Source organism: Gopherus flavomarginatus, chromosome 3, assembly GCF_025201925.1.
Source record: "Gopherus flavomarginatus isolate rGopFla2 chromosome 3, rGopFla2.mat.asm, whole genome shotgun sequence".
Classification (NCBI taxonomy): Eukaryota; Metazoa; Chordata; order Testudines; family Testudinidae; genus Gopherus; species Gopherus flavomarginatus.
Window position 1 is genome coordinate 203291388 of NC_066619.1, and position 18905 is coordinate 203310292.

Below are 18905 nucleotides of genomic sequence, written 5' to 3' on the forward strand. Positions count from 1 at the left end.
ACTAGTAACTCAAAAACACCTAAAAAAAAATGGAAGTTTGCAGGTGGAAAGAGAATTATAACCTTAACATTGCATTTTAAGCACAGAAAAAACAGGAAATGCACAAAATTAAGGCTCTCCTAATATCATTAACTTGTCCACATCACACAAATGTATTATTTCTAATCACTTCTTTAACTATTCAGAGCCAAACTGTGGCTGAGCATTGTGCAGGTTTCATGTGGGAGGAGGGTTGATGTGCTTTTCTCCCTCTTTCTGCTTCCCTCACACACAGGAACCAGCCACAATAACAAGCCTGTGGTCTCTAGAGGAAATGTGCTGCTTTTTTACTAGTACCCAGGAGGCAAAAGCAACCACAAAAGGAAAAGGGAGGAGGCAAGGCCATCACCCACCACAAATAGGCTGGCTATGGAGGGGAAAATGCGCTGCATGCTTAAGTCGTGGCACAGCATCTGCTATCCACAAAAACTCCAGGAGACATAGTTTCTCTTTAAAACACAATACCTCCTAGAGTTTTTGTAGGAAGTTGTGGCTATATACCACAGCTGTATTTAGAGTTATGGTTTACTGGTATAGTCCGACTCTAAATGTATACCGAAGGATATACAGGATGTGATGTATGGGAAAATTGACGTTACTGCACACCTAGCTCTCAATCTGCAAAGGTCCATATATGGAGGATCATGTGTGACAAAGACCCCAAAATGAACAACACAAAAATTATTCATGTGGGTGCTGTGGGATTCATTCCTTTCTATAACCTTATTTACAACAGTTCTGATGAAAGTAATTTTCGATAATTAAAGTGGGGGGACGGGATACCAAACATGTAGATAACGTAGGGACTAAAATGAGAGATGTCTCTCAAAATGAGGTATGCTTCACACGTATGATTTAACTTTTGTACACATTTAAATATGCCACTTCAATGATTCAGCAAAATAGAAGGGGGGATTGTGTGTAACGTATGTTGGATTTCTTTGCTGTTTTTCAGCTTGCAGTAATACTGGACCCAATCCTGCCCCCACTGATATAAATGAGAGTTCTGTCACTAGCTTTCATAAAAGACGGTTACTCACCTTTGTAACTGTTGTTCTTCGAGATGTGTTGCTCACATCCATTCCAGTTAGGGTGTGCGCGCACCGCGTGCACGTTCGTTGGAAGACTTTTTTACCCTAGCAACACTCGGCGGGTCGGCTGGGCACCCCCTGGAGTGGTGCCGCTATGGCACCGTATATATATCCCAGCTGACCCAGCCACCCTTCAGTTCCTTCTTGCCGGCTACTCCAACAGTGGGGAAGGAGGGTGGGTTTGGAATGGATATGAGCAACACATCTCGAAGAACAACAGTTACAAAGGTGAGTAATCGTCTTTTCTTCTTCGAGTGATTGCTCATATGCATTCCAGTTAGGTGATTCCCAAGCGTTACCTAGGCGGAGGGGTCGGAGAGAGATGTGGCAGCGTACAGAACTGCTGAGCCAAAAGCTACATCATCTCTAGACTGTTGGACCAGAGCATAGTGCGAAGCAAAGGTGTGGACCAATGACCAGGTCGCTGCGCGACATATCTCCTGGATAGGCACGTGGGCCAGGAAGGCGGCTGACGAAGCCTGATCTCTCGTAGAACGCGCCGTGCGATGGCCCGAGGGGACATGAGCCAGGTCATAGCATGTGTGTATGCACTCCGTTACCCAGGAGGAGATCCTCTGGGAGGAGATGGGTAGACCTTTCATCCGTTCAGCTACTGCCATGAACAGCTGGGGAGATTTCCGGAAGGGCTTTGTCCGCTCGATATAAAAAGCGAGCGCCCTACGGACATCTAAGGAGTGTAACCGTTGCTCCTGTCGAGAAGAGTGGGGCTTCGGAAAGAAGACCGGGAGGAAGATGTCCTGGTTGGTATGGAAAGCCAACACTACCTTAGGGAGGAATGCCGGATGAGGTCGCAACTGTACCTTGTCCTTGTGGAAGACAGTATACGGTGGGTCTACCGTAAGCGCCTGGAGTTCGGAGACCCTTCTGGCCAATGTAATGGCCATGAGGAAGACTGTCTTCCACAACAGGTGTAGGAGCGAGCAAGTCGCCAATGGCTCAAAAGGTGGATGCATAAGTCTGCTTAGGACTAAGCTGAGGTCCCAGGTGGGGGCAGGGCGGCGTACTGGGGGGTAGAGGCGCTCCAGGCCCTTAAGAAATCTAGAAACTAAGGGGTGGGAAAACACGGAGTGGCCACTTTCTCCGGGATGGAATATAGAGATAGCCGCCAAGTGCACCCTCAGAGAAGGTATCGCCAGGCCCTGTTGCTTAAGAGACCAGAGGTAGTCTAAAACAGCAGGGATCGAGACCTCAGAAGGAGCAACATTCTGCATTGCACACCAGCAGGAGAAACATTTCCACTTGGCCAGGTATGTAGATCGAGTGGAAGGCTTTCTGCTGCTTAGGAGAACATGCTGCACTGGAGCGGAACAGCGTAACTCCGATCTATTTAGCCATGCAGGAGCCATGCTGTGAGGTGAAGGGCCTGCAGGTCTGGGTGGCGAAGACTGTCGTGGTCCTGCGTTATGAGGTCTGGAAGGAGAGGTAGGGTAATCGGGCTGTCCAGGGACAGGTTGAGCAGTGTGGTGTACCAGTGTTGTCTGGGCCACGCTGGCGCGATCAGGATCAGATGCGCCCTGTCCCTGCGGAGTTTTATTAGGACTTTGTGAACCAGAGGGAACAGTGGAAAGGTGTAGAGCAGATGGTGCTCCCATGGCAGGAGGAATGCATCCGTGATCGATCCCAGCGAAAGACCCTGGAAGGAGCAGAACGCTTGGCATTTCCTGTTCGTGCGAGAGGCGAACAGGTCTATGAGGGGAAAGCCCCACCTCCGGAAGACTGAATGAATAACGTCCGGTCTTATTGACCATTCGTGACAGAGGAAGGATCTGCTCAGCTGATCTGCTAGAGTGTTCCGAACCCCTGGGAAAAAGGATGCTACCAGGTCTATCAAATGGGCTATACAGAAGTCCCAGAGTCGAATGGCCTCTTGACACAGGGGAGAAGAGAGACTCCCTCCCTGTTTGTTGATATAATACATGGCTGTTGTGTTGTCCGTAAACACTGAGACACAATGGCCAAGAAGGCGTTGCTGAAACGTCTGGCATGCGAGGTGGACTGCTCTCAGCTCCTGGATGTTTATGTGGAGCGACAGCTCCTGTGATGTCCAAAGGCCCTGGGTGCAAAGGTGACCAAGGTAAGCCCCCCAACCGAGAGATGATGCATCTGTCGTTAGGGACAGTGAGGGCTGTGGTGGATGAAACGGTAGCCCTGCACACACCAGGGAGGGAGTCAGCCAGCAGTCGAGGGAGCGTAAGGTGCTCGGAGGAACGGTCACCAGAGTGTCTGCTGGGTCCCTGCCCGGACGGTAGACCGAGTTGAGCCACGTTTGAAGGGGCCGGAGGCGGAGCCTGGCATATTTGGTCACATAAGTGCATGCGGCCATGTAGCCTAGTAGGCCGAGGCACGTGCGAGCCGAGGTGACCGGGGAGTTCTGCAGACCTCGAATGATTGCCATCAGTGTCTGGAAGTGTGGCTGAGGTAGGTGGGCTCTGGCTCGAGTGGAGTCCAGGGTTGCCCCTATGAAGTCCAGCCTTTGTGTGGGAACCAGTGTGGACTTTTCGGCATTGAGGAGCAGCCCCAACCGAGAGAATAGGTCTGTGATTATGTTCACGTGCTGACTGATCTGAGTCTGGGAGGTTCTCCTGACGAGCCAGTCGTCCAGATACGGGAATACATGGATCTGCCGCCAGCAAAGGTGGGCGGTGACAACGGCCATGCACTTCGTAAACACCCTCGGGGCCGTAGAGAGGCCGAAGGGGAGGACCGTGAATTGGAAGTGCCGGTGACTGGCTACAAAGCGAAGATACCTCCTGTGTGGAGGGAAGATGGCTATATGGAAGTACGCGTCCTTCATATCGAGGGTGGCACACCAGTCTCCAGGATCCAAGGACGGGATAATAGTCCCCAGGGAGACCACACGGAACTTCAACTTGACCACACACTTGTTGAGGCCTCGCAGGTCTAGGATGGGCCTGAGGCCTCCCTTGGACTCGGGGATCAGAAAGTAGTGGGAGTAAAACCCTTTTCCCCTCTCGTCTGGTGGTACCTCTTCTATTGCTCCTGCGGCGAGGAGAGACTGCACCTCTTGTAAGAGGACTTGCTCGTGAGAGGGGTCCCTGAAGAGGGACTGGGTTGGGGGGGTGGGAAGGCGGGGATGAAACAATTTGGAGGCGGTATCCTTGTTTCACCGTCCGTAGGACCCAGATGTCTGAGGTCAATTGGGACCACGCCGGGAGGAAGTAGGAGAGGCGGTTGGAGAAGGGAGGAGAAAGATCCTGTCCTGAAACCGGTACGCCGTCCTCGTGCGTACCTTCAAAAGGTAGACTTAGGACCTGGAGGTGCTTTTGTGGGGCCACTGGTCTGACCCCCTTGGGTTCTGGACTGGTGCCTACGGCCACCTCTCCCGCGCCTTCTGCTGAAGCCTTGTCTGTGCTGGGGCACAGAGTAAGGCCGGTGAGGTTGGGGCCGGAAGGGTCTGCGTTGGGTCACAGGTGTATGCATACCCAAAGAGCGCATGATGACCCTGTTGTCCTTTAAACTCTGCAACCTGGGGTCAGTCTTTTCAGAGAACAGACCCTTGCCATCAAAGAGTAAGTCCTGGATGGTGTATTGGAGCTCGGGTGGCAGGCTGGAGACCTGTAGCCATGAGATACGCCTCATGGTGATACCTGAGGCCAGAGTTCTGGCTGCCAAGTCGGCTGCATCGAGAGAAGCCTGGAGGGAGGTTCTAGCCACCTTCTTCAAGGAATGCTGCAAATTAATGGCAAGAGTCCGGCAGTAGAAGATCTGTGAATCTACCCACCTCCGCCCAGGTGTTGTAGCTGTAACGGCTCAGGAGGGCCTGCTGGTTGGCTACTCTGAGCTGCAGGGCACCTGCCGAATACACCTTGCAGCCCAGTAGGTCCATTCACCTAGCCTCCTTTGATTTGGAGGCTGGTGCCTGTTGGCCGTGGCATTCCCTCTCGTTGACCGATTGGACAACTAATGAGGAGGGTGAACATACAGATACTCGTACCCCCTAGAGGGCACCATGTATTTTCTCTCAACTCCCTTTGCCGTAGGGGGAATGGAGGCGGGGGACTGCCATAAGGTGTCAGCAGTGGCCTGGATGGTTTTGAGGAAAGGCAAAGCCACCCTAGTGGGGGTATCTGCCGACAGGATGCTGACAACTGGGTCCTCAACCTCCGGGACTTCCTCTACGGGAAGACTGATGTTGAGCGCCACTCTCCTAAGCAGATCCTGATGGGCTCTGAGGTCTATCGGCGGGGGCTCTGATGATGAGGTCCCTGCCACCGCCTCGTCTGGGGAGGAAGAGGACGATAGACTGGGAATGAGGGGGTCCTGGATGGCCTCCTGCTCCTGGGTCGGTTCCTGCCTCAGCGGTACTGGGGAACCTGGTGGATGGGATATCAGCTCCTCTGTCCCAGCTGGAGGGGGACGGCTAATGGTGGCCTCTGGGGCTCGATGCTCTGAGGAAGCGGAGCGGGTCTGGAGCAATAGGGCACCCTGAGCCTGATGGTACGCCTAGGGTGTCCAAAAGGACCACTGGTGAGGTCCTGGGTCCTGAGACCGTACCTCCTGGAAGACCCCAGTAGGCACCTCCATATCTCGCTTCTGGTCGTAGTAACTGTCCGCGTGGGAGGACACAGACGACTGCCTGGACGGCCATGGAGGAGCAGAGAAACCTTGGGCTGAGGTTCCAATGGACCTCGCTCCCTTGTTTAACAGGGACCGGTGCCGGTATGCATCGCGGTACCTGGATCGAGATCGGGACCTGCGACCAGAATGGTGCCGGGAGGTCGACCGAGATCTTGAGTCTCTGCGGTGTGAACGGCTCCGAGAGGTACAGTGCCTGGATCGATGCCGAGAGCTGGAGTGGTGCCGTGAATAGTGAGGCGGAGAGCGGGAGTCTGACCGGTGCCACGAATCCGACTGGTGCCGTGTAGGGGAACGGTGCCGGGACTGTGAGCGGCGTCAAGAACGGGAGCGTTGTCTCGACCTGGAGCGTCTACGGGACCGCAATCTTGAGTGGTGCCGGTAAGCTGTGCCGACGGACGGTGGTCTAGGCAGGGTCGGCTTGACCCGAGATTGGATTACCCGCACCGGCAGTGCCGGGGGTAGAGGCAGCGCCAAGTCACTCAAGGCGATTAAGTCTCTCGCCGCCGAATACGCCTTAGGCATGGATGGCATGGTGAGCTCTCCCGCGGCAAGCGCCGGGGAGTTATGAGGCGACGGACTCGACAGCCCTTGCGGGACCGGAATCCATAGTGCCGATTTAGTCGATGCCGCGGCAGGTATCAGCGCCGGGCGGTCTGAACTCGGCCTGCTCTCTGGCTGCGGCATAGTTGGCGCCAAGGCAGCAGGAGTCTTGGCTTTCTTCGACCTCAGGAGAGGGAGTGACGCGGAGTCGACTTCGGTGCCAGTGTCGGCCGGTGCCGAGAGTCCTTAGGCGTACCGGTGTGATCCGGTGCCATAGGGGTGCCTCTGTTCACCAACTGACCAGTGCTCCGTGCCAAAGGTGGTGGTGTCAAGGCCGCCTCCATGAGGAGCTGTTTTAGTCTGATGTCCCGCTCCTTTTTAGTGCGCGGCTTGAAAGCTTTGCAAATAGGGCACTTAGCTGTTAAGTGCGATTCCCCGAGGCACTTTAAACAGGAGTCGTGTGGGTCTCCTGTTGGCATCGGCCTGTGACAGGCCGAGCACGGTTTGAAACCCGGTGAGCCGGGCATGAGCTCCGGCGCCGGGTGTGGGGAAGGGGCTACTCCCTGAACCCCAATAAGTAATACTAAACTAACTATACTATTAAGTAAGAACTTATAACTGAGTTTATCTATCTATCTATCTATCTATATAAGAACAATAACTATGTACACGATAACAACAAGAACTACGAGTAGCTAGGGAAGGTGGAGGTCAGCTAAGCTGCACTCCACTGTTCCAACGACTGACACAAGCGGTAAGAAGGAACTGAAGGGTGGCCAGGTCGGCTGGGGTATATATATGGTGCCATAGCGGTGCCACTCCAGGAGGCACCCAGCCGACCTGCCGAGTGTTGCTAGGGTAAAAAAGTCTTCCGAAGAACGTGCATGCGGCATGCGTACACCCTAACTGGAATGCATATGAGCAATCACTCGAAGAAGAACAGAAGTATTAGGTTTCATAAGTAGAGCTGGCAGAATAAAAAATGGTTACTCACCTTTTTGTAACTGTTGTTCTTTGAGATGAGTAACTGTTTTTTATTTCTTCGAGCGATTGTTCATGTCCATTCCAAGCAGGTGACTCAAAAGCCTGAGTTTAGGCAGTGGGGTCGGAGTTCACAGCGGATTGGAGCACTGCACAGTCGAAGGCTGCATCGTCTCTCGCCTGGTGCTTGATGGCATAGTGCAAAGTGAATGTATGGATTGAAGACTACGTAGCAGCTCTGCATATTTCCTGTGTCAGGACCTGAGCCAGGAACACCATGGAGGAGGCCTGTGCCCTTGTGGAGTGGGCTGTGATTGGCAGGGGAGGCACCTTAGCCTGACTGTAGCATTCGCGGATGCAGGGCGTGATCCATGAGGAGATACGCTGTGATGAGACAGGGAGCCCCTTCATCCTGTTGGCCACAGCAACAAAGAGTTGGATTTGAACAGATTGGTTCTTTCAGTGTAGAATGCCAGGGCCCTGTGAACATCTAGGGAATGCAGCCTATGATCTGTGCTGGAGGAGTGTGGCTTAGGATAGAACACAGGGAGAAAAATGTCCTGACCCATGTGGAATTGGGAGAACACCTTAGGAAGGAATGCCAGTTGTGGCTGGAGTTGGACTTTGTCTTTGTGAAAAACGGTGTATGGAGGCTCAGACGTCAGGGCTCTGAGCTCCGATACCCTCCTGGCCAAGGTGATAGCCACAAGGAATGCAACCATATAGGACAGCGCGTAGCCAGGGGCTCGAAGGGGGGCCCTGTGAGGGTGAAAAGGACCAAATTAAGGTCCCAGACCACGACAAGTTGTTAAGTATGTGAGAAAAGCCTATCCAGACCCTTGAGGAAGCGACCGACCAGTGGGTTTGCAAAGACTGAACAACTGTCAGCTCCTGGGTGGAACGTGGAGATGGCCGCCAAGTGGACCCGAACCAAAGAGAGGGAAAGACTCTGCTGTTTCAGATGAAGTAGGTAGTCAAGGATGAGTGGGATCGGGGCGAGCAATGGAGCCTGTCCCTGCTGTTCTGTCCAGATGGAAAACCGTTTCCACTTGACCGTGTATGTGGCCCTGGTGGAGGGTTTCCTGCTACCAAGGAGGACTTGCCTAACCTGCTGTGAGCACTGCATTTCTACCAGGTTTAGCCATGGAGCATCCAGTCTGTGAGGTGGAGCAACTACAGGTTCAGGTGCCGGAGGCGGCCTCGACCCTATGTGATCAGGTCCGGGAGCAGGGGCAATATGAGGACATCTGCAGTAGCGATGTGAACCAATGCTGGTGCTATCAGTCGTGATCCCTGCGAATCTTGAGGAGTACCCTGTGGACCATCGGAATTGGAGGGAAGGCGTAAAGCGGACACCTTCCCATGAGAGGAGGAAGGTGTCCATGAGAGACCCTGGACTGCGCCCCATGAGGGAGCAGAACCGTTGATACTTCCTGTTGAGCCATGAGGCAAACAGATCCATCTGGGGATAGCGCCAGAGATGGACGATTGAACGTGTCACATCACGGTGAAGGAACCACTCGTGACCATGGAACGAGCGGCTGAGGGCATCCGCTAGGCCATTCTGTACCCTGGGAGGTACAAAAGTCCCATAACGTGAGGGCTTCCCAGCACAGGGGAGAGGAGCGTGCACCCCGTTTGTTGATAAAGAACACTGACGAGGTATTGTCCATGAGGACTGCAGCATACCTGTCCGCCAAGCGAGATTTGAAGGTCAGACAGGTGAGACACACCACCTGTAGCTCCCTGACATTGATGTACAAGGAGAGGTCCTCTGGGGACCAAAGGTCTTTGGTCCTGAATTTTCCCAGATGCGCCTCCCACTCCAGATCTGATGCATCTGTTACCAAGGATAGGGATGGATGGGGGCTGGCAAAGGGTACTCCCGCACAGACCTCCCACAGGTCAAGCACCACTGGAGGGAATCTAGCACTGTTCGGGGAAGCGTCACCACAGAGTCCAGTGTGTTCCTGGCTGGTTGGTACACAGTCGCCAACCAGGACTGAAGAGGGCACAGCCTGAGCCTGGTGTGGCTCACCACATAGGTGCACACAGCCATATGCCCCAGCAACTTGAGGCAGTTCCTTGCTGTGGTGGGCGGGAAACTCTGGAGACCGAGAATGATGTCAGACACAGACTGAAACCTGGACTCCGGTAGGTACACTCTGGCTTGCGTCGAGTCCAGAACTGCCCCATCAACTCTATCCGCTGAACGGGAGGCAGGGTAAACTTGGCCTCGTTCAGCAGGAGACCAAGCTCGAGGAAGGTCTGTCTGATAAAAGCCACCTGAGCCTCCACTTGTGCCTGGGAGCGGCCCTTGGTGAGCCAATCATCCAGGTAGGGAAATGCCTGTATTTTGTGCTTGCGCAGGAAGACTGCCATGCACTTTGTGAAGATCCTAGGGGCTGCTGACAGGCTGAACTGGAGATAGGTGTTGCCTACTATGAATTGGAGGTAACGTCTGTGTTGAGGGATTATCGCGATATGGAAATACGCGTCCTTCAAGTCGAGGGCAATGTACCAGTCTCCTAGATCCATGGAGGGAATGATGGAGGACAGGGAGACCATACGGAACTTGCGCTTCTTTATAAACTTGTTTAGACGCTGCAAGTCCAAAATAGGTCTGAGGCCCACTTTCGCCTTCGTTATTAGGAAATACCGGGAGTAGAACCTCCTGCCCCTGAGTTCCTGAGGAACTTCTTCCACTGCCCCTACAATGAGGAGGGACTGCACTTCCTGAATTAGAAGTTGTTTGTGAGAGGGGTCCCTGAAGAGGGATGGAGAGGGGAGCTAGTGGAGTGGCAGGGAGAAGAATGGATAGAATATCCCCTTTCTACCTTGTGGAGCACCCAACTCTCCAATGTGATTTGGGACCAGACATGACAGAAGGGGGATAGATCTGATGAAAAGGTAGGATTGGTAGGATCCAAAGTCCTGACTAGTAGGTTGTCCTCGACCGCACCATCAAATTTGAGGTCTAGGCCCCGACGGAGGCCGCAGCTGGCCAGACAACTGTCCGGAGGGCTGTTGTTGCCTCCTCCTGCCACTTCTGCTCTGCCTATGCAAGGGCTTCTGACGGTTCTGGGGTTGGTACGGCAGCAGGGCTGCCTGTGGCCTGAATTGCCTGTGCTGGGTGGCTGGAGTGTGCAGGCCCAGCGAGCATAAGGTAGCCCTTGATTTCTTTAGGCTATGGAGCCTCTTGTCCGTTTTCTCGGAAAACAGCATGGGCCCCTCAAAGGGGAGGTCCTGGATGGTCTGCTGGACCTCATGTGGAAGGCCCAAAACCTGAAGATAGGCCCCCCGCCGCTTCACCAGCCCAGTGGCCAGCATGCAGGAGGCTGCATCCACTGCATTCAGGGCCGCTTGGAGGGATGCATGTGAAATCAGCTTTCCCTCCTCCACCAGAGTGGAGAATTCCATAAGCAATTCCTGGGGAAAGAGTTCAGCAAACTTGGACAAGGCCGAGCACGTGTTATGGCCATACCGGCTCACTATAGCCGGTTGGTTGGCTACGCGTAGTTGCAGACCTCTTGTTGAGTACACCTTTCTACCAAAGAGGTCCAACTTCTTGGCTTCTCTGTTCTTTGGTGTAGACCCTTGAAACCTCTGACGCTCCCCTTGCTTGGCCGCAGCCACAACCAGAGAGTCCAGGGGAGGGTGAGCATATAGGTGCTCCTGGCCCTTGGAGGGTACAAAGTAGCACCTCTCTGTCCTTTTGGCCATAGGGGCCAAAGAAGCTGGTGTCTGCCAATGGGTACGGGACATGTCAGCTATCGTTTTGATCAACAGTAAGGTGACCCTAGACGGGCTCAAGGGAGCAAGGACATCCACTACCAGATCGACGTCCACCTTGACCTCCTCCGCCTGGATCGCGCGGTACGTTTAAGTAGCTGCTGAAGCACCTGGGTGTCCTCTAGAGCTTGTGCTGCTGAAGTTCCCGCAACTGCCTCATCCAGCGAGGAAGAGGAGGAGATCTTCCTCGCTACCCTCATGCTCTGCAGGGTCCTGCAGCACATGGTACTCTGGTTGTGTGGCTGGTGCAGATATAGATGCGGCACAGTGACTGGTACCAGGGTTGATGCTGAATGACGAGGTGTGCTGGGCGATGTCTGCGGCATCGAAAACATGGCCCCCGTCGGTGCCGGTGTCGGACTAGGCAGTACCAGATTCTGCTGCGGCACACTCCTGTCGGATGGCGGTGCTGATGGTGGAGGCATTTGCGCCAGAGCCACTGATGTCGAGAAGACTGATGCAGACCTGGAGCGTGGACCATGCAGCTGTCCTAGGGTCTGATGGTAAGCCCAGGGAATCCAGAACAGCCACTGGGAGGGCAGTTGCCACTGCTGATGCCATGGTGCCGGGTAAGGTCATTGGCTTGCCTGTGAAGCCAGCCTCCTGCTCCTTGATCTACTGAAGTGGTAGGATTCTGACTCTGACTTCGAGGTTTCCGAATATGAAAACTGAGGACGGGCAGTACCCACTGTCGCCGACGAGTGGTGCCGTGAGGCCGGGGAATGCTCTCTTTGCACCAGTATCATCGGAGTGGTGCTGGGACTGTGGCATCATCGTGGCCGGCTTGCTCCTTGATTGGATATGGGGTCGGGCCATCCCTGGCAGCCCTTCCTTCCGGTGCAGGGAGGCCAGCACTGAGATGCTTAATAAGCCTGAGGCTGCCTGGAACACCTCCAGCATCAATGGGAGGCGCACCTCCTCGTTGAGGTCCAGGGACCTAGACCAGTCCAGACTCGACTGCACCTACACGGGGCCGGAGTCAATGGGACCGTGGGAGGATGCGGCTGTGGCGTGGCTTGTCCCACTATACTTGTGGATGCCGCCGGCCTTTTAAGGTCCTGGTGGGGTGATTGGCCCCTCACCAGTCTCTTCTTTTTCGTGGGCACTGGCAATGGCGATCGGTGCCACATGGAGGCTGATTTTCTATGTCCCGATTCTCTCCAGTGCTGGGACTTAGAGTTCTTAGACTGGGCCTCCTCCTGGAGCGCTGCACACCGAGGATGAGGTGCTGGGTGCCAGGTCGGCAGGCTCAGGGTCTGAGTGTGGCCGTAAGGCCCCTCCATCAGGAGCACTCTGAGTCTCTGCTCGCTGTCTGTAAGAGTCCTGGGATGAAACCCCTTGCAGATACTGCACCGGTCAATTTGGGCGCACAGGCTGACCCTACGGTGCTGCTAGGGGAAAATCTTCCAGCTTGCGTGTACACGGCGCATATACACCTGCTTGGAATGGACATGAACAATCACTCAAAGAAGAACTGATTTTTCAGTTCATTAGCAGCTCTGAATTTTTTTTTTTAAATCAGTTCAGCTCGAACTGAAACAGTTTTCAAAATATTGAACAAATCAAAAAAAATTAGAAAAATTTTGTTTTTGGGTCAAACTAAATGCTTCATTTGACCCAAATAAAACATTTAATTTCAATTTCAGGTAATTTTCACCTTTTGTTTAATAAAAGGAAATGAAGAGCTAGATTCCCTTTTACCTAATGTTTGGAACACTTTTGGATGTGAGAGACCCAGATTCAATCCCCATTCTGGAGCAGGAGTTGAACCAAAGTCTTCCCCTCTCTCAGGTGAGTGTTCTAATCACCATGGCACTGGGATTGAGGAGGAGAGGCTCTTTCACTTTCTATAAATAATTATTCACTATCACAAGAACTTGGACCGTGGTGTCCCTCCAATCAGGTGAGTGCCCCAACCACTGCGCTACAGAGCCATTCTCACATTCTCTCTCGATAAAAAAGTGGAACAGCTTCAGTTGGAGATGTTGAGAGTGTCTCATCCCAAAATAGCCAATAGTGTGGTGCTTAGGGAATTCACCTGGGAGGAGCGAAGACCTGGGTTCAAATTCCTGTTTCAGTACAGACAAGAATTTAGGTCTCCCAGATGAGAGCCCTAACCATCAGGCTATAAGTAGGTCACCATCATATCATCCTCAGCTTTGTAAAGGACACCTAAATCCCATTGTGAATCTAGCCTGAAAAATAAGAGTGATTAGTTTTGACATTTCTGAATGTTTGTATCAACTGAAACAATTTGCTAAAACAAGTACAAATTCATGAAATTAATCAACCCAAATCTGCATTTTGGAGAAAAAAAAATTAGGTGAAAAATTTCACCCAGCTTTACTCATGAGTATCTGTGATGTATGGCCAGAAAGGGTTAAACATCCTGCAAAATAAATAATCCTCAAAAGACATGTAGGGAGATAATGTTTGTGTTTTTGTGTATTTACATATGTATGAGTAGGGTTGACAATGTAATCAACAGTCAATGTCTATGCTGTATTCTAATAATTCAGAGGTCAAAAGGACATCCTATCATGTAAACAAATTGTAAACATGGGATATCTCTGTATTCATCTCTCTTTGGAATGTACTGTGAATGGTGGAGGAACAAGCAAATGGCCTTATGTTAATTCGTATAGCTAAATACCACTGATGGACCTCCTTCAAAGTAATAACAAAAAAATTGGAGATCTACCTATCTCCTAGAACTAGAAGAGACCTTGAAAGGTCATTGAGTCCAGCCCCCTGCCTCCACTAGCAGAATCAAGTGCCAATTTTTGCCCCAGATCCCTAAGTGGCCCCTTCAAGAATTGACCTCATAACCCTGGGTTTAGCAGGTCAATGCTCAAACCACTGAGTTATCCCTCCCCACAGGTAATCCTAATTAACTTTTGTTCCCTGAGGAATTCCAACTTGTCAAAATACACAAAATTGTATAAAAGATCCTTGGATCCTAATTCTGTCATCTCAGATTTGCTTAAGCTTCTTCGGAGGAAGTTTGAGTCACAAGACTGAGGTCCTAGTTATGCTGGTACACCCTGAATATAATATTTGGACATTGGACTATGACCTATATACTGAATTCTAAAGGGACTCTGCAACTACTAAGCTCACCATCTCTGCTATGAATCTGCACCTAAATAAATGCATGCATGCCTGAACGTACATTGATCTTTAATCATAGTCTCTGTCTCTCTTTTGTTTTTAATAATTTTTAGTTTAATTAATAAGAATTGGCTGTAGCTTGTATTTGGGTAAGATTTGAAACATTAATTAAACTGGGAGGTAATGTGCCCAATCTTTTGGGATTGGCAGAACCTTTTCTTTTATACGATGAAATCAGATTTACAGAAATTTTCATCATATTTGACAAGGGTACCTGGATGGAAGCCTGACACTGGATCACTTTAAGAGAACTGTGTTGTTTGGACTTCTAAGTAACCAGTGAGGTAATAAAGAAACTGTTTTATGCTGGCTTAGTAAATCTAGGTATTGGAATATCCATCAACTTTATGGGGATTGTCTTCCCCATTCTTTGCAATTCACCCTAACTGAATGACCACAGCTGGCACGGTGCAACCCACTAGCACCCCGATCACAGTATCAATTTAACAAAGGCAATTTTTATACTCGTCTCCCTACAGTCACTTCTGAGCAGTTCTGCTTCTCCCATTGCTGTTTCTGAAAAGACACATATTAAAAAAGGCAGACAGGCTCAGAAATCAAATAATGGAGAAGAAACAAACAGGGTGAAAGAAACTGATACTTCTACTGCACCATGTCATTTGTAAAATAAGCTGTGTACCACCTGGAAAATTCACTGTCCTCCTCTTCATTGTCTATTTAACCTTCTCAGTTTCCTTCTTCCTTCCTTCCTTCCCTCCCTTTGTCACTACCAATGACCCTTCGCTCTTCTCCCGTCTTTTTCCATTTATTTCTCTCTCCGTTTGCCAAACCCTTCTTCCACAGCTCATCTATCATTCATGCTCCTTCCCAAGCACTGAAAATAAGCACTAAGGCTATGCTTTCACTGCAAAAATAAATAAATAAATAAATATGTTTGTTCTTAACTCACTTTTTTTTTTTTTTTTTTTTTTTTTTTTGCAATGAAGACATATTCTAAGGGGCCAAGAGGAGGTGCATGCTACAATAACGCAGCAGTGGAGATAGAAAGTGACTCAGTACCAGCTCTGATATACACTAAAGCACAAAGTTTGAAAAGTGGGCAGAGATATTAGGTGCCAACTTGAGGAACCTAGGATCTGATTTCTAAAAGCACTGAGCTCCCACAATTAAAAGTCAAGTCAACAAAATGCTCAGAACTTCTGAAAAATCAGACTTCCTTGAAAGAAGATAAATCACAGACTGATCCAAAAATGAAAGAGTCTATAGTTTTGGCATGCCTACAGTTCTCTCATGATTCTGATTTAAACTTTATCACTGGGGCATTAATCTGATCAGAATACACATATAACATATCCATCTGAGCCTCTTTTACTATATTTTTATTTGAAAATCAGAGTTTTGGCAAAACCCAAATCTTCTGAGCCAAATGAAAGGGAAATGTGAGAAACTCTTAAGACTGCCAGTGCTCTCATCCAAATCAAGTATCCATTATTAAGATATCTAATCTTGATACTGCATACACATATATGTATTTTCATTTCTACTGAGCAGCACTATTTTTACCCATCTGAAGCAAGATAAAATATGATTTACCCATAAACTTTAATAACTTTCTTTTATTCTCTGATTACCTTAGGAGCAATACATGATTTCCAATTAAACTTTCTGAAACATCCACATTCATGGCCATCCATCATCCTGACAGATTAAAGGAAACATGACAAAGTCAGTCAGCCAATGGTGCTTGACAGCTGTGTGAGACAAGAGCCTGATGTGTGAACGGCAGACCTTCCCACAGTGGCTACAGGTCCACTCGCTAGATGGCGGTTGGAACATACACTACTTCCTGGCTCACCTGCAGGCCTCAGTCTGAGCTATCTGATGGTTCTCAGTGATGACTGCACTAGCCTTGACTCAGCTTCTCCAGACTGAGCAGCTGTGGGTTGTGTCTTCAAGCTGTCAATGGAAATGCTGAATTTCTTGAGACCCTGCTTGACCTTGTTGCTGTATTGGAGTTTTGGCCTTCCTCTGCAACATGGGCAGTTCTTGAGCTGGCCACAGAGCACAGCCTTCAATAGACGTTCTTGAGGCATATGTTCCATATATCCCAGCCAGCAAAGCCTCCGAGCATCCAGCATAGTCTACATAGACTGTAGGCTGTCCTCTCAACTTCCAATAAATATATTAAAAACTTCTCTCTCTTGTTAAAACTGTCCTATTACTGTGGCTATTGTTCTTGTGGCCTTTCTGTTGGGGATAGCAGTGGTCAAGCAGCTAATTCATAAGGTTGTGTCAGCCCTGCCTTTGCAGGTGAGGTATTCCTCCATCCCCTTGGACAGCAGCAAACCACCACCTCCATACTACGAAGACGATGACTTGTAAAACCTTTTTTTTCTTTTTTTTCTTTTTTTGGTCTTTGCATGGGACATCCCCCTCACAGCCCGTTCAGGTCGGCCAGGGGGGCATGTCCGTTACAGCTATTCCCCTATTCCATTTTGTTTCCCCAGACTCCATTTTGTTTTCTGTTCTCCTGTGGCCGCCCTTCCCTGGCTGTTAAGTTGTTTACCAGGGCCACTGCCCTTCTCAAAGGGAGGGCCCCTTAAGTTGTTTAACAAGAGCCATTGCCCTTCTCAAAGGGATGGCCACTTGTGCTGCATGCTAAGTGGGACCACTGCCCTTTTCAAAGGGTTAGTCCTGTTATCACCTCGTTGAACCTGGGCTTGGTGTAGGGTAGGCAATGTCCAGAGCTGCAAGGCCTATTGTGGTTTTAAGATCCTGGGCATGAGTCATAGTCTCATGTGCTCTTGAGTCACCTATTGCACAGGACTATGTCCAGGCATGTCTCTGGGCTTACCTTCAGTTTTTCCCCTGTGCCCCCTCCCCTGTGACAGAGGGAGCCTATCAGGATTACTGGTGGGAAACTGCCCAAGTTTGCCTTTAAAACCAGACATTTTTGAAACACACCTCAGAAAGGTTCCTGCATTGCTGCCTGGTCTGATCAGCCAGGGGTTCTGGGGGGTCCTTTCTCCGCTCTCGTTTTATTTTTGAGCGTACCCCCGTTTTTGAAATCCCCCCCACGAAGAACGAATTGCTACCTGAGAGATCTCCTGATTATTGAGACTGTACCGAACCCTCCTTGCCTCTTCTGATGTTGCTGCTGCTTCTGCCTTTGCTGCTGCCTTGGGGACTGGTAAGAATCCCTCTGTAAAACTTTTTATACTTTTATTTTATTATTTTAGCTGCTGGCTCTGTTTCCCCAGCACACAGACTCAAGCTAAACCTTGGTCTGTGTCTTAAAACCTCTCTTAAACTACAGGGCTCTTTGCCACTGCTAAGCTCTGCTCCTGTGGGCTTTGCCTTGGGGCTCTCTGCTTTCAGCTGTATCCACCGCTGTAGCCACCATCCCTTGGCTTCCTTGGGAGCTGGGTCCTGGATACATACCACTCTGCCCTCTGTAACCTCCCCATAGCATAAGGTGCACCATAGGTCTTGTTTTTTTTTTTTAATTTAATAAGTCATAGTTTGTTAAGATTGTAGAGCTTGTAAGTTTCTGTGATATTTGTTGTGTTGCCTAATTGTTGGTTAAGATAAGTTTAGAAAATCATTGCCTGGTTGTATTCTGTAGCTGCTTGTCATTTTATATAAGTTTGATTAAGTTAGGGGATAGATAAGGTTTTTACTATTTGAATTTGTCTTCCCACTGCCCCAACCCCCCCCCCCCCGAGCTCCCCAGTCACTCATTGCAGTCTCTCTGCTGTTTAAACTTGCAGCCTGTCTGCTCTCTGTGACTCCCTGAGTTTAAATCTCCCTCTGTAGCGCCTCTATCTTTGGTTTCTGCTCCACCACGTGCTCCTCTTCCCCCATCCCCTAACCTCATTCCTCTACCACTGCCTTTCTCTCTCTCTCTTTTAATCCCTTCCCCCACGTGTTCACCCCGCTCCTACTGCTGCCAAACCTCAATTGTATTACTGAAGTCTAGCATAAAACCCCATTGGTTACCCTTTTTCTCTCTCACACACCTCACATTTTATATTTACACCACTGTGACACATTTTTACCTAGAGTTGTTGGTTATTTAACACATTTTACCCATAACTGTTAGTTGGTTATATGCTGCTGTGACACACCCTTTACCTAGAAATTGTTAGCTACCTGTTACATTTATACTTCAGTGTTAGTTGGTTACCAACTGTATTGTACCCCACTGTATTGTACCCCACTATTGTAACCCCCTATACTATACTAAAAGAACTCCCTCCCCAATTGCCTACCTTAACAAACCCCATACCCCTCACTATTAAATTTTCCCTGTTTTTGCATTTTCTTAATAAAGTTTATTTTGCACCCCACCTGTGTGGTAATTGCTCCCCAAGATCCCATATACCTGCAGGCAGGGACAAAAACTATATATTTGTGCTCAAAATACAAAACATGCTTACAAGTCTAGTAATATTCCAGGGTGAAACTTACCCCATCTGTAGCTTTCACTAAGAGATCGTAAGTGGCTGGATCCCCTTCCCTGTCAATGTCTTGACATACACAGATGTGTCCTGTGTGGGGATCTATCTGGAATGCTTTAGATTTTTCATAGTTATGGAATCCATCATAAAGAAAATATTCGATACGACCAAACTGGCCTGCATCTGCATCTGCTGCCTTGACCTGAGGGGAAGGAATAAAAATGAAATGAAACTAGATAAACTACTATTA

General features: G+C 49.9%; 1 protein-coding gene across 8 annotated transcripts in view; it reads right to left on the reverse strand.

Moving 5' to 3' along the window:
• Window positions 1–18905, reverse strand: part of DCHS2 (dachsous cadherin-related 2) — a 234195-nt gene that overhangs the window by 123625 nt on the left and 91665 nt on the right. For 7 of the 8 annotated variants that reach the window (XM_050946199.1, XM_050946201.1, XM_050946205.1 and 4 more), the window contains exon 2: window positions 18666–18857. In XM_050946199.1, the coding sequence (XP_050802156.1) occupies window positions 18666–18857 (192 nt within the window). Of the gene's footprint in view, window positions 1–15826; window positions 15902–18665; window positions 18858–18905 lie in introns of those variants that run through there. The other variant, XM_050946200.1, reaches the window with a different exon arrangement.